Source organism: Elephas maximus, chromosome 3 (assembly GCF_024166365.1).
Source record: "Elephas maximus indicus isolate mEleMax1 chromosome 3, mEleMax1 primary haplotype, whole genome shotgun sequence".
NCBI lineage: Eukaryota > Metazoa > Chordata > Mammalia > Proboscidea > Elephantidae > Elephas > Elephas maximus.
In genome coordinates this window covers 211,640,834-211,668,825 of record NC_064821.1, presented here as the reverse complement: position 1 = coordinate 211,668,825, position 27,992 = coordinate 211,640,834, and the positions used below count along the sequence as shown (strand labels likewise).

Here is a 27,992-nt window from a genome sequence, read left to right as displayed (position 1 = left end):
CCAATCGGAAATCCCCGAACCCGGATGTGGTTGCTGCGTTCTACGCTCTGAGAAAGTGTGAGGGGTTTACCACGTGGGCTGGAGCTTCGGGCGCTCGGAGGGGATGAGTGTGTTTTTGGCGGGGTGTTGCGCGCGCGTGCGCTCGACCTGTAAAGGTGTTTGAGTGGGGAAAAATCAATGGGGTTGTTTGCCTGTGGCAAGAATTCCCACTGCAGTGTCCCGACACCTGCGTGTGGATGAGCCCCTCGGACGGCACCTGAGACGGAGTAGGAGAGTCTCGAAGACGCAGCTCAGGCAGTGGGAACATGAATCTCTTACCTAAAAGCTCCAAGGAGTTTGGCTCCGTCGAGTATTGGGAGAAGTTCTTCCAGCTGCGAGGAAAGAAAGCTTTCGAGTGGTATGGAACCTACCTGGAACTGTGCGGGGTGCTACACAAATATATCAAGCCCAGAGAAAAGGTAAGGAGCGCGGCTCGATAGCCCTGTGTGCTCGGGAAGGTGGGAACCAAGCCCCAAAACCGAACCTGTTGCGGGCGAGTCGATTCGGACTCTGCGACCCTGTAGGACAGAGTAGAGCTGCCCCATAGGGTTCCCAAGGCTGTAAATCTTTCCGGAAGCAGACTGCCACGTCTTTCTCTCCTGGAGCGGCTGGTGGGTTCCAACCACCGACCTTTCGGTTAGCTACGGAGCGCTTTACCACTGCCACCACGGCTCCTAGGTAGGAACTAGCAGCAGTAATCCTGCACTTGGTAGAGAGTTGCAGGCTTAGAGCCCTATTCGGGCCCGTATTTTCACGATTCCAATGCACAGTTCCGGCAAAAAGTCAAATTTAAAAATTCACTAAGAGGTTTTTCAGGTGTTCAGGTAACAGAATTTCGCCCACCTCCAGCTCATATTCGAATGGCTTTAGTGGAAGAATGATGTCTTTAGCAGTCCAACTTAGATATCTCCTCCTGAAATTGTAGCTTCTCTGAGTGTGACCCCTGGGCTCCTCTGTCACTGTGTATTCCAGTGGAGCAGGCAGTGCTCCTGGTTTCACTGATAAGTAACTGTTTTTCAAATAGTTGTTCAGTGCGCCCTCGAGTTCCATATTCAGAACTGTGCTTAGCCTTTGGGCTATGAGAGCGTTAAAACGTAAACCCTGAGCACCTTCCAGAACTAGAGACGATGATTAAATGTGGGAAGTAGTAAGTACAACCATTGGAGGTTCTGTAGCCGATGGGGTTGTACAGAAACAAGGAGGAAGAATAGAAAAACCTAAGTTGGTGGAGGAAACAAGACTTTTACAGGATGGTGTGTGTGTGTGTGTGTGTGTGTGTGTGATCATGGATTCTCAATAATTCTCTGGGGAGTGGTGGTCAATGCATTTTACAAACGGGGAAACTGAGACTCTGAAAGCTAGCTTTTTGCCCCAGATAAGGTAGGTGTAGTAAGTGCTCACACGAGGATTTGAACTCAGGCCTGTCTGGCTTCAGAATGCGTGCACTTCTCTTTGTACCGTGCTTTTCCAGTTATAGTGACATCTGAGTTGAGTTTTGAAGACCACATGGGAGATCCTCCCCAGAGAGAGGCACAACAGTGCATTATAGGTGGTGCTTCAGAAAATAGCTGAATATCATGAGGTGGAAACCTGAGGTGGGAGTAAGATTTGAGTCTTCACAAAACACAACTTACTGCCTGGTGGAGCTGACATGAGTTAAAAAAAAAAAAAAAAAATGAGTGGATTGAGGAAATAGGGTCACACCAGGCCTAGGTTTCAACAGTAAAGTAAACAGCAGGGGATTTCAATTGTAACTTCTATTTGGAGCCTACGATTTCCTCTCAGTTCTTGAGTAATAGATGCTTGTTTCAGAGAAAAGAACACCCGTGATCAGGTTGTTTTCTGCAACATAGAAAGCCCACTCTCACATAGTCTGTATCGTTGTAGCTGAACGTGGTTTTCACTAGTGAGTTTCTCTAACCAGTGATGTTTCAGGGTGGAGTCCAGATCAACTCTGGAATGCTCTTTTCTCCTGACAGTAGCATCTCCACTTCCTGAAAACATGCAGCAGCCAAGGCAAGACTAGATCCCTTGAAGTGTCTGAAGCACGTTCGCTCGCTTTGATCACCATCTCCCTCTCGTCCGTGTTTTTCCCCAGGTGCTGGTGATTGGGTGCGGCAACTCAGAGCTGAGCGAGCAGCTGTACGATGTGGGCTATCAGGATATCGTGAACATTGACATCAGCGAGGCTGTCATCAAGCAAATGAGGGAACACAATGCCAGTCGGCGGCCCCACATGAGCTTCTTGAAGATGGACATGATGCAGATGGAGTTTCCCGATGCCTCGTTCCAGGTGGTGTTGGACAAGGGCACCCTGGACGCTGTCCTGACAGACGAGGAGGAGAAGACCCTGCAGCAGGTGGACAGGATGCTGGCTGAGGTTGGCCGTGTCCTGCAGGTGGGCGGTCGCTACCTCTGCATCTCCCTGGCACAGGCTCACGTCCTGAAGAAAGCAGTGGGTCACTTCGCTGGGGAGGGGTGGATGGTGAGGGTGCACCAGGTGGCCAACAGCCAGGACCAGGTGTTGGAAGCAGAGCATCACTTCTCCCTACCCGTTTTTGCCTTCATCATGACCAAGTTCAGACCAGTCCCTGGCTCTGCCCTGCAGATCTTTGAGCTGTGTGCTCAGGAGCAGGGCAAGCCTGTGCGGCTGGAGAGTGCTGAGCGGCTGGCTGAGGCGGTGCTGGAACGGCAGCAGTATGCCTGGCTGTGCAGCCAGCTACGCCGCAAGGCTGGGCTGGGGAGTGTGTCTCTGGACTTGTGTGATGGGGACACGGGGGAGCCGCGCTACACCCTCCACGTGGTGGACAGCTCCACTGTGAAACCATCGAGGGACAATCATTTTGCCATTTTCATCAGTGAGTTGGCCTTGCTCCTTCTCTTCCCTGGAGGGGCTGGCTTCCAGGGGTTGGGGCTAGGGCTGGGGTGCAGACTTTGGTAGATGGCTATGTCTTGGCTGTTTGTATCCTGCAGGGCCCCAGAGAGAGTAGCTAGGGGCAAGGCATGTGAAGGGAAAGTAGCTCTCCAGCTGCTGCTTAGACTGAGATTTATTCCTTCCTGTCTTCTTTTCCAAAGGCTTGACTAAGTGTGAGGATAAGGTTGATAGGGAGGAGAGAGAAATAATAGGAACTTAGGCAAATCACACGTGTAGAGGTGTTCCTTTGTAGCATAGAGCAGTGGAAGCAACACTGGACAGCTGGCCTAAGGCGTGGGTTCTAGTTCCAGCTCTGTGAGCTGTGAGCTGCAGCACCAAGAGAAGTCACTGTGCTTGTCTGCTGACTTTGGAGAGGTGGTACAGAGTAGTAGCTGAAAAAAGGAGCTCTGGAAACAGACCATTTGGGTTCCAGTCCTGGTATAGTCACTTTCTGGCAGTGCGACATTGGACAAGTTACTTTTGTTTCTGCTCCTCTGATTCCTCGTCTATAAAATGGGAATAATGATAGTCTTGTGTAGTCGTGAGACATGTAAAAGCACTCAGAACAGTGCCTGGCATGTTGTAAGTGCTTTATAAGTGCTATCTGTTGTTATGGACAGGGATAAATGACACCAGATTTACCTTAAGAATCAAAAGAGGTAGCGTGAGGAAATACTTTGAAAAGTAGAACGTTCTAGTCAAATGCAAAGTGCTGATATGGTCATGCAGATAATTTGGTTTTTGGTGGCCGAGCCGTTTTTCCAAGAGAGATTCCATGATGTTAACTCCACTCGTGGGAACAAACAGTGCAGTGGGTGTGAGTATGGACTCAAGCCATCTGCCTGGATTGAGGCCCAGCTTCACCATTTACTAGCTCTGTGAACCTGGGCAAATAATGGAACTTCTGGGTCTCAATTTCTTCATTTGTGAAATGGGAATGATACTAACAGTAATGCCCGCGTCTCGTGCCACTGTGAGGATCTGATTAGTTTGTATTTGTATACTGCTAACCATAATGTCTGCACTAGCATTCTTGTTACTTTGCTTGCACTAGTTGCCTGCCTCCCTGCCCCTATGTACACGCTCACACTTCTTATCCACCCCTTGGCCCTGCCTCCTGTCTGATGGGCTGCTTTGCTCTGGGCCTTGCGCACTAGGGAATCGATAGGCCTCAGTGGGTCATGGTTGGAAGAGATGTTGGTCCTGGACGGGGGCTGGCTGTCTGCCATGTGGGGCACATTAGATGTGGGCTTGAACCCTCTTCTCAGGACTCCCTGTCACCAAGTCCCTTTTCCCAGTCCCCCAGGGCCGGGAGACCGAGTGGCTCTTCGGCATGGAGGAGGGTCGGAAGCAGCTGGCGGCCAGTGCAGGCTTCAGGAGGCTGGTCACAGTGGCCCTTCACCGAGGTCAGCAGTACGAAGGCATGGACAGCATCCAGGCCGAGCTGTCGGCCAGAGTCATGGAGCTGGCCCCGGCGGGGATGCCCGCCCAGCAGCAGGTAACCAAGGCAGAGCTTTGGCAGCAGCTGCACAGGTCTCTGGAGAAGTCACTTTAGCAGCCAGCAGGGCAGAGGGGGCCTTGGAAGGAGCAAGGACCAGAGCCGGTGACCCCAGTCTGTTCTGGAGGGTATGTCAGCAGCTCAGGGCTAAGTGGACAGAAAAACACCTTCCCCTGTCCCAGGCACTTAGAGGAGGGTGAGCAGGTGCCCTTGTTCAGAACCATAGTAGCACCTGTGTCTGGGGCCTTTCGGACCAAGGGCGAGCTGGAAGGAAACACCCTACACGCCATAGTCTCCGGCACTTCACAGCGTGGATTCCCCAAACCCTGCGTTTCTTCTTCCCCACTTTTGCACGGGACTTCCTTGGCCATTCTACTTCTCAGGTCCATCGTTATCTGAGGGTGGAATGGGAAGGGGCCCAGACACAGGTCAGCACAGTTTTCAGGGTATCAGCAAGGCTGGTCTGGTGTTTTAATGGAAAGGAAACTGAAGATTTGTGCAGAATGGTGACGCGGTGTTGTGAGGAGACGGCGCCTGTGTTGTGCCTTCCCAGTCACGTGCGTAATTGCCAGCTGACCTCATAGCCAGGGTGTATGGTAAGAGTTTATCCTTCCTGATAGGGGGAAATCCAAGTACCTGGAGGCTCGGTACTGTCGTAACAGATCTGAAGAAAAGAACCTGGGTTCTCAGCCCGTGGTTCTGCCTGCTAGACTGACTTGAGCTTACAGAAGGATGTGTGCTTGATTCTTCCTGGGCAGGCTTTGAGGTTGGTGTCCATCAGAAAGACTTCTTTCAGCAAGGCTAGCTCCCATTGGGTGGTTCATTTGTGACCTTCTCTTACTATGTCTGACTTCTCTGTAAAGCCAGGCATCACTGATGATAATTACCATTCTTAGAAGTCTTTAAAAACAAAGATGTGAAGACTGGGGGACCAAGGGAAAAGTTTAGGGGCAAAATGTGTTTTTCTCCTGAGGTTTAAAAAAAATGGGAAGAAAACAATAACTGGAGGAAGAGAAATTTCTCTAAATTTGGGGTGGTTCTTACCCTGAATTTTATTATGTTTATCCTGTTCAGATTCCTTTTCTTGTAATTACAGCCCTTTCCTGAGGGTTCCCTCTAGCTTTCTTTGTTCTGGACCATTGTGAGACCTTTTTGGGGTCACCGATAAGATGCTCTTAGATTTTTTTCGGGAGAACCAACTGCATTGTACTAATGGTTATGTGTTTAGTTGATTTTCAAAAGATGAATTAAACCTTTTGAGATCTACTTCTGGGCCCCAGAAAAGTGCTCCAGTAGAATAGCAAATCTTTGGAATTTGGTTGATGCCCAGAACCTTGAAATGGGCTTTGTGTCCTTATGTAGAAGGAGCCCTGGTGGTGAAAATGGTTCAGCACTTGGCTGCTAACTAAAAGGTTGGCGGTTCAAACCCACTCAGTGGCTCCATGGGAGAAAAACCTGGCAATCTGCTCCCTAAAGATTAAAAAAAAAAAGAAAATCTTATGGGCAGTCTCCTCTGTCACATGGGGTCCCCAGGAGTCAGAATCCACTCCTTGGTACCCAACAACAATGGTCCTTACATACACACAAAAGGGAGGGATTGCAGGTGCTCTTCCTTGCTGAAGCTGGTGACTCACCCTGTCCTGTGTCTCTGGCTGTGCTTCAGGTGCCCTTTCTGTCTGTGGGTGGGGACATTGGCATCCGGACGGTTCAGCACCGAGACTGCAGCCCTATGAGTGGTGACTTTGTCGTTGAGGATGTGCAGGGGGATGACAAGCACTTCTTCCGGCGGCTCATCTTCCTCAACAACAGGAACGTGGTGCAGTCAGAAGCCAGGCTGCTCAAGGATGTGTCTCACAGAGGTGAGCTTGTTGGTGGCGATGAGTGGGCCTGCCGTGGACTCTCCATTTAGGGTGAGAGCTTGGCTGGGATGTGGATGGACCTGGGTCCCCGAGGCACGTGGCTCTGGGTTGCCCTTTCTTACCATCTGGGATTTTAGGGTATGAGTGGCGATAAGCAGTTAGAGGCATATGTTCTGTTCTCGAGCAGACCTGGCTGTGAAATGGCAGGAAGCAGGGTGGTGGCTTACCAAGTGAACACTGCAATCACTGTAATACCTTCAGTTAAAGAGCTTCTGTTGTCAGGTTGCTCGTGTGCTCCTGTGTATTATTTCAGTAGGCCGTTGTGAGGTGTGCCAGCAACACGGGATGCAGGTGAGCTCTGCCCTCCTCCACCACACAACTCACTGTCACCTGTTTTAGAGTTCACGGGTACCTTAGGCGTCATTTAAAACCAGTTGCCGTCAAGTTGATTCAGACTCATGGGGACCCTGCGTGTGTCAGAGTAGAACTGTGCTCATAGGGTTTTTAATGGCTGATCTTTCAACAGTAGATCGCCAGACCTTTCTTCTAAGGCAACTCTGGGTGGGCTTGAACCTCTGACCTTTCAGTTAGCAGCTGAGCATGTTAGCTATTTGTACCACCCAGGGACTCCAGAGGCTATTTAGTTTTATTCAGTAGAACTTGCCACAGTGCAGGAAATGTTTGCTATCTGCATTGTCGGGTGTAGTAACCACTGGCCACGTGTGGCTACTGAGTGCTTGAGATGTGCTGGTGTGACAGAGGGCTGAATATTTATTTAATTGTGGTTTACTTGGCCACTGGTGGCTAGCAGCTACCGCGGTGAACAGTGTAGACCTAGGCCATCTCCTGAAGTTCCCTTCTGCCCCTCCTCAGCACATCCTCCCTTTCGAGCACAGAGATTGAGTGATGGAATCTGAGACTGGGTTTCTGATTCCCAGTCACTCTCTTTACCTGACCGTCTGTCCTTCTGGCAGGGCTGCCTGGGAGGAGCTGGAGAGAGAATTCAGAACCCTAGTGTTGTGGATTTACCCCTCAGCAGGATGGGATTCTTTAGGGGTTTATCGAGCTCCTGCCCTGTTATGTGGCCACTCTGGCTGTGGGCCAGTTCAGTTTCATCTCTAAAACCTCAGTAAAAATTCTGCAAAGAACATCGTGCCCTCCAGTTTGGGTTTCAGGTTTTTCCACGGCTGCCAGGTTTCTTGCTTTCTTGGTATCATGTTCTCCCCGTGAGAACGGCCCACCTCTTGGGAGGATTGGTCAGTAAGAAAGCAGGCACATTAAAGACGATTTATTGTTTCTGAAGAGCGCCACGTGGTGCACATCAGTCTTGATGCTGCGAGGGATGAGGCTGTTCTCTGAAAACACGGATCGTCTGTTCAGTGTGAGAGCCCTGAGCAATCTGGGGAGTGGGCAGAGGGCAGTGGCGGGGCCTCTTGTTTCTCCTCTTACGTGAACACCTGGGATTTCCTTGCACGGCAGGGAGGTACGCGTTGGCTGTCCGTGTGGCACAGTGGAAAGACGAGAGGTCTTAGAGACAGGCAGTCCTAGGTCCTACTCCTGGCTGCACTACCTACTGATTCTGGGCTTGTTTACTTAACTCTTCAGGTCCTCAATTTTTCCACCTGCTGAGAATTGAATAATAGGGTTGTTATAGGGCAGTCACAAGAGCTAAAAGAATAAAAGCCCTGCAACACTAATTGGTACAGAGAAGGTGATTACTAAATTACTAGAAGAATTTTATGAGTAAACGTCTTCCCTGGCAGCGGCCTTACGTTTCTCAGCAGGGAGGTGCTGGGGCTCCTCAGCTGACCTTTTCCAGGCTCTTGGGGGTGTCTTTGCCACTTTGCCGCGTTGCCTTTTCTGACTCCCTAATATCCAGCGCTGTGCTGTTAAATGTTTAACAAGTCTCTCTGGGTTTGTAGTGTTTGCCAATTTCCATGGTATAAATACTCCCACTGTGGCTGATTTCCGGCTACCAGCATTGATGTCAGCCAGCTTGCAAAATCCCTGCATATTCAACAGTTGGCTCTTGTGAATCTGTTCAGGCCAGATCTTGGTATCCTTTGCTTCCCTGCATTAGCATACTAAGCATAGGACTTCACTCCTCTTTCTCTCTCACTTAGCCCAGAAGAAGCGCAAAAAGGATAGGAAGAAGCAGCGGCCTGCTGACACGCCAGATGCGGTCCCTGCAGCTATTGACAAGAGTTACCTCTGCTGTGAACACCACAAAGCCATGATCGCTGGCCTCGCCCTGCTGAGAAACTCGGAGCTGCTCCTAGGTAAGGGGAGCGTGTGAGGTTACAGACATCGGCAGTCAGTGTCAGCTGCATTGCATTTTGAGAACAGTGGTTGTGGACTGGCAAATGCACACATTTCCTTCATCCCAGCCATTGGCCGAGTTAATGAACTTTTGCCTCAAGCTTAGCTTGTAACCTTGAGACGGCTTCGTGTGTTGGTATCTAAATATCTCATTCTTTTTCTCCTACTCATTTCTTTTTAAAGGTGAGATATAAAATATATTCATTGAGGAATGTAAGGTACACAAATCTTAAATTAAGCTAGATGAATTTTTTTATTGTTGAAAATGTACACAGCAAAACATAAACCGATTCAGCAATTCCTACATGTACAATTCAGTGACATTGATCACATTCTTCAAGTTGTACAACCATTCTCACCCTCCTTTTCCGAATGGTTCCTCCCCCATTTACATAAACTCACTGCTCCCCAAGCTTCCTGTCCAACCTTTCAAGTTGTTGTCTATTTGATACCGTATAAATCTTTAAAAGAGCACGGTGCTCAAACAGACATACTTCGCTAATTACATCTTGATGAATTTTCACATACGTGTATACCTGTGTAACTAGATGGTTTAAAATCTTGTCACCAGTGCCTTGGAATTTTAAGGAAATTTCTGGCTTTTCAGTAATACGTTACTTGAGCGTTAGAAGGAATTCTGACTTGAATTGCTCCTTTAAAAAAAAAAAAAACCCGTATTATATATAGTTAGTGCACTCATACCTTATCACTAATAACAGGTTTGGATCTGATCACATGAGCAAAAATGTTTGTTTTTCTGTCTACACTCAGAACTTTCCTCTCTCAGATCCCTTGCGTGTTCCTCATTGAAGCACCCTATGTTTTGACCTGTCTTTGTGTTGACCCTGGAGTCTAGGTTCTTAGATTTAATCCTCAAGGTGTGTCTCCTTTTGGTGATTATTGGCTTTCTTCAAGACAAGTTCCTGTGGTCTGTGTTCAGGGATGGTACTTGGGCCTTTGTTTTCTGTAATTTATGGAACTTGGATGGATTTTCCTTGTGTTGTTGGGTTGTCTGAGAGCATGGTTGTGGCCTTTGAGTCCAAAGTGGGGCAGTGGACATTGCCACCTACATTTCCTTGTGATTGTGAAAAAAATTTCTTAAGTCATTGTCCCTTTGTTTCCTAGAGGAGAATAATAACACTTATCATGGGGACCCTTGATTCAGTGTCAGCTGAGTGCTTTGGGATCTTTAAAGGACCATAATAATAACACACTAGTTCATCTTCCAGACCTGGTCATTGTGAAGTCAGGGTTGAGTTTTCAGATGTCAAATTTGATTCCTGAATTCCTGGGATGAGACAAGAAAGCCAGTTCTCTAAATCCTATATCTCCTGGGCAGAACCTGATTCCCTTTTTTGCCCTGCCCAAGATTGGTACAAAGCTTCCCAGATGCCAAAGTGATGCTCTATTCTTTTATCACAGAGACCCCACTGGCATTGTTGGTGGTAGGCCTGGGTGGGGGCAGCCTCCCCCTCTTTGTCCACGATCATTTCCCGAAGTCCTGCGTTGACGCTGTGGAGATTGACCCCTCTATGTTGGAAGTGGCCACCCAGTGGTTCGGCTTCTCTCAGAGCGACCGGATGCAGGTCCACATCGCAGATGGTCTGGACTATGTCACCAGCCTGGCGCGAGGAGGAGAAGGTACTACCGTTGGGGAATTTGGAGGGGAGCTTAGGGAAGACGGATCCAAGCTTGTCAGGCCTGCAAGAGCCTCTAGAACTCATCTCTAAGAGGGTGGCATCAATGCCATCCTGTCATTCCCCTGTTCATTTGTTGATGTGTTTACTGAATACATACAGAGTGTCAACCACACGCTGAGCACGCGCTAGTGTTGGGCTACAGCAATAAGTGAAACAGACTGTTGCGGCCCTAGTGGTGCTAACAGACCAACGGGCTTCTCTTCTGACCCTGTAAGCCTGCGCTTCCTCACCCTCCCAAGAAACTAAAGTCTGTAGCTGGGGGAGGAAAGGGAGAAGAAAGGGTGGGGGGTGTGTTTGGAGGTGTTTCCTGCAAATCCTCCAGCTGGGGGTGGAGGCCAGTAAGAGAGCAAAACAGCATTGGTGTAGATCAGCACCTGTCAGCTTGTCAGTGCTGCCTCTCAGGAGTCACCTGGCAGTGCCTGTGCTTGTCACAACCTAGGGAGAGCCTGCCATGGCACCTGGTGGGTGGAGGCCAGGAGTGCTGCTCAACATCCCACTGTGTGCAGGACGACCTCCCGCAGCAGGGAGTTGTCGAGTTCCCAATGTCAGCAGTGCCGAGGCTGAGAGACCCTGACTCAGATGCTGTTCACTAGGAATTTTGGTAGTCCTCCTGCTGCTGAAAGGAGCCCAGGTGGCGCAGTGGTTAGGGGCTAGGCTGCTAACTGAAAGGTTGGCAGTTGTAACCCATCCAGCAGCTCTGTGGGAGAAAGACCTGATGATCTGCGTCTGTAAAGATTATAGCCTAGGAAACTATGTGGGGCGGTTCCCACTCTGTCCCCTGGGGTTGCGATGAGTCAGAATCAACTCAACAACATTTAACAACAACCTGCTGCCGGAGTTAAGGGTCCGTTCTGCTCTAAAAATTTGTACCCAGAGTTAAGACAAAAGGCGTGTTGATTTTCTGCAATACCGGAGACAGCCGCCTTTCTCATGGTTTTGTAAACTCTGTATATAGGCTCCTGGTGACCTGGATGCTTACAAAGCTTGAGTGCCTGAGGAGAAGTCAGGCTGCTTCAGTCCCTCTGGGGAACTCAGGGCACCCTCTGCTGCTCTGCTCATTTCATAACAGATCTCCAGTTCTCACTAGATTAGAATAGCTTCCAGTACGGGCCTGGCAAATTCAAGTTGCCTGGGGTTAGGGTTTGTTGCTGGGATGGGCAGACACTGCCTTAATCTTAACTGTAAACTGAACCGTAACCATATCAGAGTTTCACAGGTTGGCTGGCTGAGACGAGGGCCAGTTTGGGGGCCCATGCCCAAGATAACAAATACATGTGAAGCATTTAACACAGGCGCCAGGCAGGTGGGAGGTCCTCAATCCGTGATTGCTGCTGGTGTTGTTCTTAACCTGTGGGTGGGTTTTGAACAGCCTTGCCTGCCTTCTCTAACTGCCACAACCGTCCAGGTGATTGGAGTGCTGAGGGCTGCAGATGTGGGCCATTGTGTGTTTGTGGCCTTTGATGAGCCAGCATGTTCTGCTCTCTGAAAGACCAAACTCAGATCTGTGCTTATGGACAGTGCTGGGCCTGTAGTCGTCCTGAGTAAATACTTACTGATGATAGAATAATCCTTCGCACAGTCTCATTGTTCGTCCTGCCCTCTGTTAAAACTATGTGACGTCATGACAGCAGATCCAGTGCATCCTAGGTTCCTTCTCACCCACTTTGCAAAGTCATCTCTTTCTTGAACCAGCTATTGTTCGAATAACTAGAAAAGATACACTATCTCAAATTTCAGGGACGTTTTCTCCTCAGGGGCAACATATGCTGAGTTACCACAGATCTCCTTAAGGTCAAGTTATTGTTTGCTGGGTCAGCCCTCAAAGGCCTTGAAGGCTGCTTTGTGTACATGAGTGGTTCTCAGCCCTGACAGTATTTAGGGTTACTGGAGAGCTTAAGAAAACACCCAAGGCTCCCCTCTCTCCTCCCTCTGCCCCTGTCACTCAGGGTTTCTGCTCAGGTGGTCAGAAGGGGGGCCTGGGTTCTGTGAAGGTTTAGATGCCCCCAAGGTGAGTCTAAGTTCGGCCAGGTCTGCACACCGCTGGTATGGATCAATTCTGAGCTAAGCAGTGTTCCCACAAGGGTGGATCCCATTAATGTGTGCCTTTGTTGGAAGATTCTTATGTGGAGGTAGATGAGGTGAAGGTCCATCCTGCTGTGATGTGTGCACACCCGTGACTTCAGTGCCCTTCCAGGCAAACCACATCCTCCATGTCCTCTCCTGACTTAGCCACCGGTACTCACCAAGGTCACGGAGGAGACGTGCTGTGGAATATGAACAGGGTTATTTTATCCAGCAAAGACGAGGACTTGTTTGCTTCTCTTTCCCAGCACGGCTTCGCTACGACGTCATAATGTTTGACGTGGACAGTAAGGACCCAACACTGGGAATGAGCTGCCCACCCCCAGCGTTTGTGGACCAAGCTTTCCTGCAAAATGTCAAAAGCATCTTGACTTCTGAAGGTATGGAGAGTAAAAGGTTGGAGAGGGAGGAGGGAAGAGTCCTTTAAAAAAAAATTTTTATTATACTTTAGATGAAGGTTTACAGAACAAACTAGTTTCTCATTAAACAGTCAGTACACACATTGTTCTGTGACATTGGTTAGCAACCCCCACAACATGTCAGCACTCTACCTTTTCAACCTTGGGTTCCCTATTACCAGCTTTCTTATTCCCTCCTGCCTCCTAACCCCTGCCCCTGGGCTGGTGTGCCCCGTTAGTTTCATTTTGTTTTATGGACCTGTCCAGTCTTTGGCTGAAGGGTGAACCTCAGGAGTGACTTCATTACTGAGCTGAAAGGGTATCTGGGGGTCATACTCTCATGGTTTCTCCAGTCTCTGTCAGGCTAGCAAGTCCGGTCCTTCTTTTTGAGTTAGAATTTTGTTCTACATTTTTCTTTAGCTTTGTCTAGGACCCTCTATTGTGATCCTTGTCCGGGCAGTCAGTGGTGGAAGTCGGGCACCACCTAGTCATACTGGACTCATTCTCGGTGGAGGCCATGGTAGACGTGGTCCGTTAGTCCTCTGGCCTAATCTTTCCCTTGTACCTTTAGTTTTCTTCATTCTCCTTTGCCTCCCGAAGGGGTGAGACCAATGGAGTATCTTAGATAGCAGCTCACAGACTCTTAGGACCCCAGACGCTACTCACCAAAGTAGAATGTAGAACATTTTCTTTATAAACTATGTTATGCCAATTGAGCTAGATGTTCCCCAAGACCATGGTTCCCACAGCCCTCAGCCCAGCAATTCGGTCCCTCAGGGAGTTTGGGTGTGTCTATGGAGCATCCATGACCTTGCCTGTACAAGCTGTGCTGGCTTCCCCAGTATTGTGTACTGTCTTAACCTTCACCAAAGTTACAATTTAACTATTGTCTATTTAATGTTTTTCTATTCCCACCCCTCCCCTCCCTCATAACCATCAAAGATTGTTTCTTTTTCTGTGTAAACCTTCTCATGAGTTTTTACCATAGTGTTCTCTTACAATATTTGTCCTTTTGTAATTGACTTATTTCACTCAGCATAATGCCCTCCAGATTCATCTGTGTTGTGAGATGCTTCACAGATTCATCATTGTTCTTTATTGTTGTGTGTGCGTACCACAGTTTGATAATCCATTCATCTGTTGATGGGCAGCTAGGAAGGACCCTTTTTAAAATTTACCTTTTTAATGGAAAATGCACATAGCATTTTTGTTTAGAAAATGAGTTTCCCCAAGTAACACCTAATTTATCAGCGTCAAATGCAGAACGTTGCCAGCATCCCAGAAGCCCACCTCTTAACCCCTTCTAGTAACATCCCTCTCTTCCAAAGGGTACAGTCTTTAAGTGCCTGGTTTCTTTCCCTCGACATGTTTGTGGTACTCATCCATAGTGTTGTTCTACGTCGTTCATTCTATTTCTGCGTAGTGTCTTCGGACCACATCTCCTTAACATTGTAGCAAAGAACAAATCCATCGATTCTTTCTCACCCGTGTAACAGAATAGTATCTTTTTGGATTATAGGACATCTCATCCATTTTACTGTTGGTGTTTGGGTTATTTCCTCTATTGGACTTTTCCGAATAGCGCTCCCATTAACATTCTGTTCCATGCCTTTCGGTTGTGTATACACCTAGGATTGTCATTGCTGGGTTGTGGGTTCAGCTTCCATAGATGGTGCCAAGCAGTTTTCTGCAGCGGTTGTAGCAGTATACACGACCACCAGCGTGGCGGTGCTGGCTACCACTTGACTGCTTCCCACATGCACTGCCCTAGGCAGGATGTAATAGGCACACTTTCAGGTGGGAAACTGAGGCAAAGGCTTGCCAAGATAACATGAGGTCCCGGCTGGGGCTCCAGCCCAGCTTCGTGTCCCCTGAAAGCTGGCACTCTTAACCCTGATGTTCACAGCCTCCCAGGCGTTGCGATTTGGTGTAAGGTCACCTGGGTCCTCTCATACATTGATACTGTATGACGTGTATGTCAAGGGTGTATAATCCCTGTGGAGCTGGTAAGTTCTTTCTTGTGGTATTAATTCTTTCTCAAAGCAATTGTTTCAGAAACTGAGGGGCGGAAATGATATCATCATGTATTCCCCACGCCTTTCCCTTTCTACCTTTGAGTGCTCCGTGTCCTGCAAACCCACTGCCTCTCTTAGGATATTTTCCTCAGAGCTGAAGCTTGCCTCTGATGGTCCCCCTGGTCTGCAGGCATCCTGACTCTCTCCTTCCACCTGACAGGTGTCTTTATCCTCAACCTCGTGTGCCGAGACTCTGGGCTGAAGGACTCAGTGCTAGCGGGGCTCAAGGCAGTATTCCCCCTCCTGTATGTCCGGCGAATTGAGGGTGAAGTCAACGAGATCCTCTTCTGCCAACTGCACCCGGAGCCGAAGCTTGCTGCACCGGAGCTCCTGGAAACGGCCCAGGCCTTGGAGCGGACCCTGAGGGGGCTCGGGAGGGGCTGGGATGACACGTACGTCCTCTCAGACATGCTCAAGACCGTGCGGATTGTGTGATTGCTGAGGCCAGGTGTGCTCTCCGTGCTGTGAGAGTGTTCGTCAGAATAGTTGGTGGCTTAGGCTGTTAACACGAACCCTGGTCTGACTCTGCGCGGCCTCTCCCTGCGTGGTAAGGAAAGGGTTTTGTCTGTGGGGGCAGAGCTATCTGTGCCACTGGAGAGTTCACAGGCCAATGGGTCTTTACCGGAATTCTGCCCAAGTTTAGGCATGAAGACTTCGGAGAAGGGGAGGGTTGTAAACTCAAGGGCTTACCAAGCCAGGCAAGTAACTTAAATATGTGAAGCAAACCAGAAGTAAAACAGGGTAGGATGAGACCTGTGGCAGCCTGGAGAGTGAATGCCCATGTAAAGACAACAGCTGAGGGTTGTCCTGCTGGAATGCTGTCCCAGTGTAGCTAGACAAGCCAGACATCATGTGTGTGTGTGCATGTGTAACAGGGAGACAGAAATATCTTGGTATTAAAATCTTGGCCAATAAAACACATTTTCAAGGCACGTTCGGCCTGTGACTTCCACTGTCAGGAGACAGCCCAGGCACTCAGTGAGCATGAAATGAGGAACAAGCTGTAGCTACCAGTCACAGCCCTCAAAGATAGCCTAGCGAGACCCATTTCAGACTTCCAAACCACAGAATTCTGAGGTAATAAATTTGTCTTGTTTTAAGCCAATAAGTTTGTTTTAATTTGTTATAGCAGCAAAAGGAAACAGATACACCCGGGAAACTAAAAACTGCTTAGACTTGGGCCCCACCTCTGTGAGATTTTGATTTCATTGGTCCAGGGAGCAGCTTCTATGTCCGAATTTTTAGATACTTTCTGGATAGTGCCGCTGCGCAGCTGGGTGGGGGTGGCGGAGGGGGGCTCTGTGAATGGCCGGCATGAGGGAAGGGGGAAGGAGGAAGGAGTTAGTACTCATCAGTGACCACCAGTTGCCCTGAGATGCAAGCAGCAGCAGGGACTTGCTCACTGGAATATTCTCCCTGCCCACCGACACCTAGGTCTTTGCCCTGCTGGTGGGTGATTGTGGTATGAGGAGGCGGATGTCCTGCACCCCCCACCCCCCCGCCAGCTGGGTCCTGAGCGAGCATCCTGACAGTTGCTTAACGCTTAGACCCCAGAAGAGGAGACCCTGTGCAGCCCAGTTTCCCACTTGAGGCTTGTCTTGCCGTCCGGTTCCTGTAATCTGTCAACAATCATCAACAAGAAGCAGGATTGTTAACTTGGGTTTTTATTTTATATATTCAATAGGCATCTTTTTTTTGTTGTTGTTTTTAAGAGGCTGTTTGGTGCCAGGCACTGATTGTGCCAAGGATCCCAGGAGGAAAGACAGCCCATGTTACCAACTCAACACCTAGCTCGGGAGACAGTCAAGCAAACTGATCCGTTCCAGCATGGGCGCGTCAGGCGCAGGAGCAGCACAGAGGATGATCAGGTGTTGGCTGCGTCTTCTTAGATGCTCGCTGCATCAGGCAGGAAAGGGCCCAGCCTCCATAAAAGCTGCCACGTCAAGTGGCTGAGGAGTAGTGCTGGTGATGCGGTGATTAAGAGCTTGACTACTAAGCAAAAGGTTAGCAGTTTGAATCCACCAGGGGCTCCTTGGAAGCTATAGGGCAGTTCTACTGTATATTTTTTGGGTTACTGTATCCTCTAGGGTCGCTATGAGTTGGAATCGACTCGATGACAAAGGGTTCAAGTGATTGAAGAGCCCTGATGGTGCAGTGGTTAAGAGCTATGGCTGCTAACCAAAAGGTTGGCAGTTCGAATCCACTAGCCGCTCCTCAAAAACCTTATGGGGTAGTTCCACTCTGTCCTATAGGGTCGCTATGAGTCGTAATCCACTTGACAGCAATGGGTTTGGTTGAAGCAACCAAAGACAGAACTCACTTTTCAGGACTCACGAACAGAGCTGGTTCACGTGCTTCCCAGCAGATGGCACTAGCAACCACACATTTAAGTTGTGGGATTTCTACAAAATTTCCTTTGGGAGAGCGGCACTCTCGAGCAGCTGTTTCATCTGGTCCAGTATTTCCTGCTTTCTCTCATTGACAAGGACAGACTGCCACTTTGCCTACATTTCTCTGATGAGTCAGTAGCCTACCGTGTCTGCAATGGGTGAAGCCCTGCATGGAGCCAAGGGTCCCTTCTCCCTACATCCCTGATTTTAGAAATAATGACCAGAAATAGAGCAATAGGATAAGGTTAATAGGGCATGAGGGAGCTTAAAGCGAAGAAGCATACTTAAGATGCTCGTGAGTTATGAACCTGAAATTACCAAGTCATCATCCTGCTTCCTTCCAAAAAGGCGAGCAGGCGTTAAATACATAAAAATGTAATGGTGTGCATCTGGGCCTGAGCTGGCATGTCTGCAAGTTTTCTGCCAAGATGGTGTAAGTCATTTCTGTCATAATAATAAACTAGTAGGAGCTCTGGTGATGGCAACAGTTAAGTGCTCAGCTGCTAACCAAAAGGTTGACGGTTCATACCCAGGGACCTGTGAGAGAAAGACCCGCTGATCTACTCCTGTAAAGGTTACACCTAGAAAACCCTATGGGACAGTTCTGCTATGCCACATGGGGTCTCTATGAGTCAAAAATTGACTGGACAGCACCCAGCAACAATAGTAAATTAGTAGAAGAGGGGGAAGTTGGCTGAAGTGAAATTTGCAGCGACGGCTTTGCCTGTGCTGCTCCACAGAAGCAGAGCTCGCAGGGCCTCTCAATCATGTGCTGTGTGTGGTTTAGCCCTCACAGGAAACTTTATATAAAATCTGGATTTCTGGCTTCTGAAAACTTGGAAGTTGTGGCAGCATGAGGAGCCTGTGTTCATACTCGGCTGTACATGAGCAGTCTGTCCCTTTTAGATGGCCACATTTGCTGCGGCCCCCACTGCCCCTCCATGTGTGTGTGTTACCTTCCTGGTCCTGCAAGCATTTGAGTTTTTAGCTCCTGAGTATGCATCAAGGAGCCAAGGTGGTGCGGTGGGTGAGCACTAGGCTCCTAAGTGAAAAGCCAGAGGTTCGCACCCACCAGCTACTCTTCGGGAGAAAAGACCAGATCTGCTCCTATAAGGATTACAGCCTAGGAAACTTTATAGGGTAGGTATCTGCCATATAGGGGCGCAATGAGTTGGAATCCACTCTCTGGCACACAACAACGTAAATCATCAGGTTTGGTAGGTTAGGGGATACAGTCCTCCCCTTTAAAACAAGGGGAAAGCAGTGCCTGATTTTGTGCTCAGTGTTCCAGGAATTTTCTATATAGCAGCTCAGTGTAGAAGGTGGTCTACAAACCTGGCTGCTCAACAAGGCCTCTTGGGGATCATTTTCAATATGCAAGTTCTGGACCCCATCCCAGGCCTGCAGTATCAGAGTCTCGGCGTGCCTTCAGAGGGGTGATGGGCTAGGTAAGGGTACAGCCCAGGGATTTTTTTTTTTTTTTTTAGGATTACCATAGATATTTATTTAAAGTAATACAATTGCAGCCCAGATAGTTGTTAAATTGTACATCTCAGGTTGAACGAACTTCATAAAAATACTCAGGACAGCTGCATCCACAGATTTCAGTTACACGGTTTTTTTGCCCATCTCTTCTCTCCTCTTTCCTGAATAACTTCTTCCAGGTATGGTTCCAGGTAGAGTTTATCCTCGTGTTTTATCCACTGCTCTTTAGGGTAGACCTGTGCCTCATGGCCAGGACCAGGGCGCTCTTAATGCAAAACATCCTGTTACCATAAAAGTTCTCAGGAAGCCTTCTTACGGCTTCTTTCACATCTCCATCCTCATATATGGTATCATCGCGCACTAACCTGAGTTTATTGACCCCTGCCTGCAGCGTTGTAATACCGTTTTGGAATACCATTCAGCCACTGGCCCGATGCTGCAACCGTAGACTGGCTCGCCATTTTGACCCCAGGATTATGCGTTTTTCAAAGCCCCCAAGCGATTCCCATAACCAGGAGGGCTTAGAAGAGTTTCTCCAGGATACTATCTTCCAGGCCTAGAAAGAGGGAGGCACTTTGAAGGCCACTGGAACTCTTTGAAGCATATTGTTTTAAAAAAGTCTTTTTCTCGTGGAAATCAGGATGCTTTGCCATCTTTTGTGGAGTTTTAAGTGCTTGAATTTGTCAGATCTTTTCTATATGTATCCATTGCAGTTGAGTGGATTCTGACTCAGAGTGACCCTACAGGACACAGTAGAACTGCCCCATCGTGTTTCCATGGAGCACCTGGTAAATTGGAATTGCTGACCTTTTGGTTAGCAGATGAAGCTCTTAACCACTACACCCCCAGGGTTTCCTCCTTCTATATAAGTATTTGTAAACCAAGAGTGGCAAAACAAGGCTTTTCCTTTATTAAAAAGCACAGAAGTGAACACTAAATTAAAATCATAATGATACATTTTATTCATCTAGGGGACACATTCACACAAACTCTTGTCTGCTTTTCTGGTTCTAGGTGGGAACAGGCTGAGAAGCTGGCACTCAGGGCTTGTTGACCTGCTGAAGGACACGGTCTGCTACATTTTGTAGCGATAGCATTGATTAGGTTGTGATTTAATCTATAACTCTGAAATAGCTATTTCTGTCTGTCTTCTTTAAAATAAGGCTTGGCTTTTTACCAGTCTCCTGTGGGTGCTAGTAGACTACCTGAAGGAGTTAATGAGCAAATGTTCGAGAGTATGCAAAGAAAGTTGTTAGGCAAGATGAAGTTACCATTATTTTGGTCAAGGAAGGTGGCACACATTTTGCAATCTGTCAAAGCATTGCAAACAGATTCAATTCACGAGGACATTATTAAATGATTCTCCTATTCAGTAAGGGAAACCTTGGTGGCGTAGTGGGTAAGTGCTACGGCTGCTAACCAAAGGGTTGGCAGTTCAAATCCACCAGGTGCTCCTGGGAAACTGGGGGGCAGTTCTACTCTGTCCTATGGGGTCGCTATGGGTCAGAATCGACTCGACAGCACTGGGTTTGGTTTTTGGCTTTGGTGTTCAGTAAGCACTTATGGAGTGCCTAATAGGTGCCAGGAATCCCTGGTGGCACAGTGGTTAAGAGCTATGGTTGCTAACCAAAAAGGTCAACAGTAGGAATCCACCAGGTGCTCCTTGGAAACCATATGGGGCCATTCTACTCTGTCCTCTAGGGTGGCTGTGAGTTGGAATCGACTCTATGGCAGTGGGTCGGGTTTGATTTGGAATATGTCCCAGGTACTGCTCTGTTGCATTGGAAACACTGTAGTCATTGCAGAGCTCAGCTCACCCAGAGCGAGGCCTCAAGGCAGTGGTTCAAGGCCTTTCTTCCTTGTTAATTAGAGTCAGCTCTTTAGGTTTTCCTGAGGACCACATTCAGATGATTGAAATGAACTTATTTGACTATGCCTACAGTATCTTATAAGGGGTCCTGGTGGTGCAGTGGTTAAGTGCCCAGCTGCTAACTGAAAGGTTGGCTTTTGGAACCCACCCAGTGGGAGCATTTCTGCTCCGCCATTTTGGGTCCCTGTGAGTTAGAGTCGTTCGACAGCACATAACAGCAGGGTCTTGTAGTCTTTTGGAAGGCATTTTGGAAGGTAAGCATTTACAGGAATAATAAGAACCCATAGATAAGCTAACTTTCAACATATCTGAAAGTGATGAGTAGAAAAGCAACACTCTGAAAAGCCAGTGTTTAAAGTTAATTGGGAATTTTAAAATGTGTATTTTCTTAAGGCATGGTCTTTAGATTCTTAGAGATAACTGTGCCAGCTCATTCCCCACGAGATCTTTTTCTAGTGGGTGTATCCCGAATTCCCCCAGCCCACCAGCCTGGGGGCGCCGATGAGGTCAGATTAGCAGTAATGGCTCCAATTTCCTAGACCTCATGCTCTCACTTGCATAGTGAGTCCTAAAGCCCATGTCCCTTCCCCCAACCTCGATGATTTCTGTCTGTCCCGGGAGTCTAGAACGGCCTCTCAGCCTTTTGCTCTGGTCTCCCTTGGCACTGGCAAAGCTGCAGACCACTCAAGATGCCAAAATGGCAATGCATCCCCTTCTGTCTTTGCACCACAGCGCTGCTGGATCTGGGCCAGAAATGGGGGGGTATTCCCGCTGCCTCCTGTTCTGAGCTGTACTTAACCTTCTAAAGCAGAACTGCTTGGAGACCAGGCCAAGCCTCTCAGGGGTGCATTAGCTACTGTCGGAGCCCTCTGGGGTGGCCCTGCACCAATTTTGCCCTCATGGCCCTTCTCCCGCACCACAACAAAAGCAACGCCTGCCAGCCTTGAGTTCTGTGCCTTTAGGAGACACACTGGGGCTTCTTGGAATGCCCTGTTTGGAAGCTCTGCTGGGACCTACATTACTGCTAGTGTGACCTCACCTGTTCCCCAGGCTGGTGGGACTGGGGAAATTCAGGATACACCCATCATGAGGAGTAAGCTGGCACAATTATCTCTAAGAATCTAAAGGCAGTACACGTTGGGAGAGCCAGAGGCCACCATGCAGGCGGGCTGGAGCAGGGGTAGAAACTTTGCTCTTCTCCTTCGTTTCTTCCTTCTCGCAACATTTACCAAGCACTGGCCACATACTGAGGTCCCTGGGAGGCACAAGAATTGTGTGCTGATCTACTAACCAAAAGGTTGGTGGTTCAAACCCACCTAGTGGCACTGTGGAAGAAAGGCCTGGTGATCCGCTTCTGTAAAGATTACAACCAAGAAAACCCTATGGAGCAGTTCTGCTCTGTAACACACGGGGTCGCGATGAGTCAGAACTGACCTGACAGCAATGGGTTTGCTTTATTTTTGGTTTAGCTACGTACCGGACACTGTGCTGGGGCAGTGGGGGTACAAAACCCGAGAACCTCGCCTTCCGATGGGTCATCAAATTGGGTTAGGCTGTTAACGCTGGTGGCTTGGGGGATGACACGGAGAGGAGGGAAGCGAGGCTGGCCTTCCTCACTGCCTGGCTGTCTGGGGCATTGCTGATACAGAGCTGCTAACCTTCGAAAAACTGACAAGAAAGATGATTCAGCAGTTTAGCCTTTTAGACGTGGTTCCTGCAGTCTTCTGGTGAGAAAAGAGCTCCTGTAACCAGAAATTCAGATTCTGTTAGTTCATAGCTGTAAAGTATACTTGTTAAAAGGAAGAGATTAACATTTACTGAGGACCTACTATGTGAGAGGTGCCATATAAACATCGTGTAATTTTTAAAAGCAGCTTCATTGAGGTAAAATTGACGTATGACAAATTGCACGTGTTTAACGTGTACGATTTGATAAGATTTGACATGTGTATACACTCATGAAACAATTAGCATGATTAAGATAATGAACATCTTCAAGAGTTTCCTCATGCCCCTTCGTTCTCCCTCTGTCCTGCACCCCCACCCCAACCTCTATCCTCATGTAACCAGTGTTCTGCTTTCTGTCACTATAGATAAGTCTGCATTTTCTAGAATTTTATATTACAGGAATCATATCGTATGTACTCTTTTTTGTTTGGCTACTTTCACTCAACATAATTTATTTTGAGATTCATTGTATTGTTCTGTGTATCAATAGCTGATTGACTTTCATTGCTGAGGAGTACTCCATTGTATGGCTACACTTTAAGTTGTGTATCCATTCCTCCCTTGATGAATGTTTAAGTAATTTACAGTTTCTGGCTGTTACAAATTAAGCTGCTGTGAACATTCATGTCAAGTTTTTGTATGGACATATGGAATTGCTATGGTAGGTGTATGGTTAACTTTTTCAGAAACAGCCAAACTGTTTTTGAAAGTAGTTGTACCATCTTACATTCCCAGCAGCAGTTTATGGAAGCTCCAGTTGATCCATGTCCTTGTCAACACTTAGTATGGTCAGTCTTCTTAATTTTAGATGTCTTTTTAATTTTGGATATTTAGATATCTTTTAATTTAAATATTTTTAATATTTATATATTTAGATTTAGTTAATGGCTAATGATATTGGCCATTTTTTGTATATCTTCTTTGGCAAAGTATGTTTAGATATTTTGCCCATTAAAAAAATTGGATTGTTAATTTTTTTATTATTGAGTTTTCAGAGTTCTTTATATATTCTAGATACAAGTTCTTTATCAGATATGAGATTTGCAAATCTTTTCTTTCGTTCTCTGGCTTCTCTTTTTATTTTCTTAACAGTGTCCAAAGAGCAGATATTCTTAACTTTGATGAAGTCCAGTTTATCACCTTGTTCTTTTCTGCGTTGTGCTTTTGTTGTTCTTAGGTGCCATCGAGTTGGTTCCAACTCGCAGTGACCCTGTGTGCAACAGAATGAAACACTGCCCAGTCCTGCAGCATCCTCGTAATTGTTGCTATGTTTGGGCCCATTGTTGCAGCCAATGTGTCAATTCATCTCATTGAGAATCTTTCTCTTTTTCGTTGGCTCTCTGCTTCACCAAACATGATGTCCTTCTCCAGGAACTGGTCCCTTCTAATAACATGTCCAAAGTATGTAAAATAAAACCTTGCCGTGCTCACTTCTAAGGAGCATTCTGGCTATACTTCTTCCAAGACAGATTTGTTCGTTCTCTTGGCAGTCTATGGTATATTCAATACTCTGCCCCAACACCATAGTTCAAACCCATCAGTTCTTCTTCAGTCTTCCTTATTCATTATCCAGTTTTTGCATGCACATGAGGTGATTGAAAATACCATGACTTGAGTCAGGAGAACCTTAGTCCTCAAAGTGCATCTTTGCTTTTTAACACTTTAAAGAGGTCTTTTGCAGCAAATTTGCTCAGTGCAATTCATCATTTGATTTCTTGACTGCTGTTTCCACAGGTGTTGATTGTGGATCCAAGTACTGTGAAATCCTTGACAACTTCAATATTTTCTCCGTTTATCCTGATGTTGCTTATTAGACTAGTTGTGAGGATTTTTGTTTTCTTTATTTTGAGGTGTAATCCATGCCGAAGGCTATTGTCTTTGATCTTGATCAGTAAGTGCTTCAAGTCCTCCAGCAAGCAAGGTTGTATCATCTGCATAACACTGGTTCTTAATGAGTCTTCCTCCAATCCTGATGCCTGTTCTTCTATAGTCCAGCTTCCTGGATTATTTGCTCAGGATACAGGTTGAATAAGTATGGTGAAAAGATACAACCCTGATGCACACCTTTCCTGACTTTAAACCACGCAGTATCCCCTTGTACTGTTCAAATGACCGCCTCTTGATCTCTGTACAGGTTCTGCATGAGCACATTAAGTGTTCTGGAATTCCCATTCTTCCCAATGTTATTCATAATTTGTTATGATCCACACAGTCGTATGCCTTTGCACAGTGAATGAAACACGGGTAAACATCTTTCTGGTATTCTCTGCTTTCAGCCAGGACCCATCTTAAGTCAGCAATGATATCCCTGGTTCCACATCCTCTTCTGAATCTGGCTTTAATTTCTGGCAGTTGCCTGTTGATATACCGCTGCAGCTGCTTTTGTATGATCTTCAGCAAAATTTTACTTGCATGTGATATTAATGATATTGTTTGATAATTTCCTCATTCTGTTGGATCACGTTTCTTTGGAATGGGCACAAATACGGATCTCTTCCAGTTAGTTGGCCAGGTAGCTGTCTTCCAATTTTCTGGGCATAGATGAGTGAATGCTTCCAGTGTTGTATCCATTTGTTGAAACATCTCAATTGACAGTCCATCAATTCCTGGAGCCTTGTTTTTTGCCAGTGCCTTCGGTGCAGCTTGGACTTCTTTCAATACCATTGGCTCTTGATCATATGCTACCTCCTGAAATGGTTGAACATTGACCAATTCTTTTTGGTATAATGACTCTGTGTTCTTTCCAACTTCTTTTGATGCTTCCTACGTCTTCCAATTTTTTGCCCATAGACTCCTTCAACGTTGCAACTCAAGGTTTGAATTTTTTCTTCAGTTCTTTCGGTTTGAGAAATACCAAGGGTGTTCTTCTTTTTTGGTTTCCTAACTCCAGGTCTTTTCATATTTCATTATAATACTTTGCCTTCTTGAGCTGACCTTCGAAATCTTCTTTTCAGTTCTTTTATCATTTCTTCTATTCGCTTTAGCTACTGTATGTTCAAGAGCAAGTTTCAGAGTCTCTTCTGACATCAATTTTGGTCTTTTCTTTCTTTCCTGTGTTTTTTAATGACTTCTTGCATTCTTCATGTATGATGCCCTTGATTTCATCCCACAACTTGTCTTTGGTCATTAATGTTCAATGCATCAAATCTAACCTCTGACTTCAGGTGGGATATACTCAATGTTGTCCTTTGGCTCTCTTGGACTTGTTATAATTTTATTCAGCTTCAACTTGAACTTGCATATTAGCAATTGATGATCTGTTCCACGGTCGGTCCCTGACTGATGATACAGAGCTTCTCCATTACCTCTTTTTACAGAGTTAGTCGATTTGATTCTTGTGTATTCCATCTGGTGAGGTCCATCTGTATAGCTGCCATTTATGTTGTTGAAAAGGTATTTCCAATGAATAGGTAGTTGGTCTTGCAAAATTCTGTCATGTGCTCTCCGGCATTGTTTCTGTCACCAAGGCCGTATTTTCCAACTACTATCCTTCTTTGTTTCCAACTTTCGAATTCCAGTCACCAGTAATTATCAGTGCGATCATATGTTTGATCAATTTCAGACTGCAGATGTTGGTAAAAAATCTTCAATTTCTTCATCTTTGGCCTTAGTGGTTGGTGTGTAAATTTGAATAATAGTCATTTTAGATGGTCTTTCTTATAGGCCTATGGCTATTAACCTATCACTGACAGGGTTGTACTTCAGGATAGATTTTGAAATGTTCTTTTTGACGATGAATGCAATGCCATTTGTCTTCAATTTGTCATTCCTGGGATAGTAGACCATATGCTTGTCCGATTCAAAATGGCCAATATCCATCTATACAAAACCAACAGCCAACGTTATTCTTAATGGAGAGAGACTGAGAACATTCCTCTTGAGAACAGAAACAAGACAAGGATGCCCTTTATCACCACTCCTATTTAACATTGTGCTTGAAGTCCCAGTAGAGCAATAAAGCAAGAAAAAGAAATAAAGGGCATCCAAATTGGTAATGAAGAAGTTAAACTGTCCCTATTTGTGGATGATATGATACTCTACATAGAAAACCCAAAAGACTCCATGAGAAAACTACTGGAACTAACAGAAAGATTCAGCAGAGTAGTAGGATACAAGATAAACATACAAAAATAAGTTGGATTCCTATGCACCAATAAAGAGAATGATAAAAAGGAAATCAGGAAAATGTTGCCATTTATAATAGCCCCTAAAAAATATAAAGTATTTAGGAATAAATCTAACCAGGAGTGTAAAAGACCTATGCAAAGAAAACTACAAAACGCTACTGCAAGAAATCAAACGAGATCTACATAAATGGAAGAACATACTGTGCTCTTGAATAGGTAGACTCAATATTGCGAAAATGACAATTCCACTCAACCAAAAAAAATACCAAGCCATTTGCCATCAAGTCAATTCTGACTCATAGTGACCCTATGGGACAGAGTAGAACTGCTCCATAGAGTTTTCAAGGAGTGCCTGGCAGATTCAAACTGCTGGTTAGCAGCCAAGCTCTTAAACACTGTGCCACCAGGGTTTCCTATTCTGCCCAAAGAGATTTACAAATAAAAAGCAATCCAGGTCCAAATACCAACAACATTCTTTAAAGAGATGGAAAAACTTATCGACAACTTTTATATGGAAAGGGAAGAGGCCCCAGATAAGTAAAGCACTATTGAAGAAGAAGAATAAAGTAGGAGGACTTGCACTACCTGACCTCAGAACCTACTATACAGCTATAGTAGCCAAAACAACCTGGTATTGGTACAAAGACAGATACATTGACCAATGGAACGGAATTGAGAACCCAGGTGTAAATCCATTCACCTACAGTCACCTGATCTTCGACAAGGGCCCAAAGTCCATCAAATGGAGAAAAGACAGCCTTTTTAAACAAATGGTGCCTGTAAAACCGAATGTCCATCTTCAAAAAAAAAAAAAAAAGAAACAGGACCCATACCTCACACCATACACAAAAACTAACGCAAAATGGATCAAAGACCTAAATATAAAACCAAAAACTATGAAGCTCATAGAAGAAAAAATAGGATAAATGCTAGAGGCCCTAATACATGGCATTAACAGGATACAAACCATAACTAACAACAGATAAACTCCAGAAGATAAGCTAGATAACTGGGATCTTCTAAAAAATTAAACAATTAGGCTCATCAAAAGACTTCGTCAAAAGAGCCAAAAGAGAAGCTACAGACTGGGGGAAAAAATTTGGCTATTATAAACCTGACAAAAGCCTGATCTCTAAAATGTACAGGAAAACCCAACACCTCTACAACAAAAAGACAAAAAATCCAATTAAAAAATGGACAAAGGAAATGAACAGACACTTCACCAAAAAAGACATTCAAGCAGCTAACAGACACATGAGGAAATGCTTGAGATCATTAGCCATCAGAGAAAAAAAAAGAAGTACAGATCAAAACCATAGCAAGACAACATCTCACCCCAGCATTACTGGTACAAATAAAAGAAACGGAAAATAACAAATGTTGGAGAGGCTGTGGTGAGATTGGAACTGTTATGCACTGGTGGTGGGAATACAAAATGGCACAACCATTTTGGAAAATGATATGGCGCTTTCTTAAAAATCTAGAAATACCATATGATCCAGCAATCC

The 27,992-nt window shown here is 46.3% G+C and overlaps 1 protein-coding gene and 1 pseudogene across 2 annotated transcripts; one reads left to right on the top strand and one right to left on the bottom strand.

Moving 5' to 3' along the window:
* Positions 1–25: 25 nt before the first annotated feature.
* On the top strand, positions 26–23,143 carry METTL13 (methyltransferase 13, eEF1A lysine and N-terminal methyltransferase). Of its 2 annotated transcripts, XR_007516884.1 has the most exons (9): positions 26–458; positions 2,138–2,897; positions 4,252–4,451; positions 6,115–6,310; positions 8,434–8,589; positions 10,052–10,270; positions 12,660–12,791; positions 15,045–15,431; positions 16,597–23,143. XR_007516884.1 is itself a non-coding variant. In XM_049881216.1 (8 exons), the coding sequence occupies exons 1-8, from the start codon at positions 306–308 to the stop codon at positions 15,317–15,319; spliced, it is 2,091 nt and encodes a 696-aa protein (XP_049737173.1). In that variant the 5' UTR covers positions 26–305; the 3' UTR covers positions 15,320–16,135. The 2 variants fall into 2 exon arrangements, 1 of the variants encoding a protein (XP_049737173.1); XM_049881216.1 differs by lacking the exon at positions 16,597–23,143 and having other exon boundaries at positions 15,045–16,135.
* On the bottom strand, positions 18,879–19,220 carry LOC126071541 (cytochrome b-c1 complex subunit 7-like; annotated as a pseudogene).
* Positions 23,144–27,992: the final 4,849 nt, after the last annotated feature.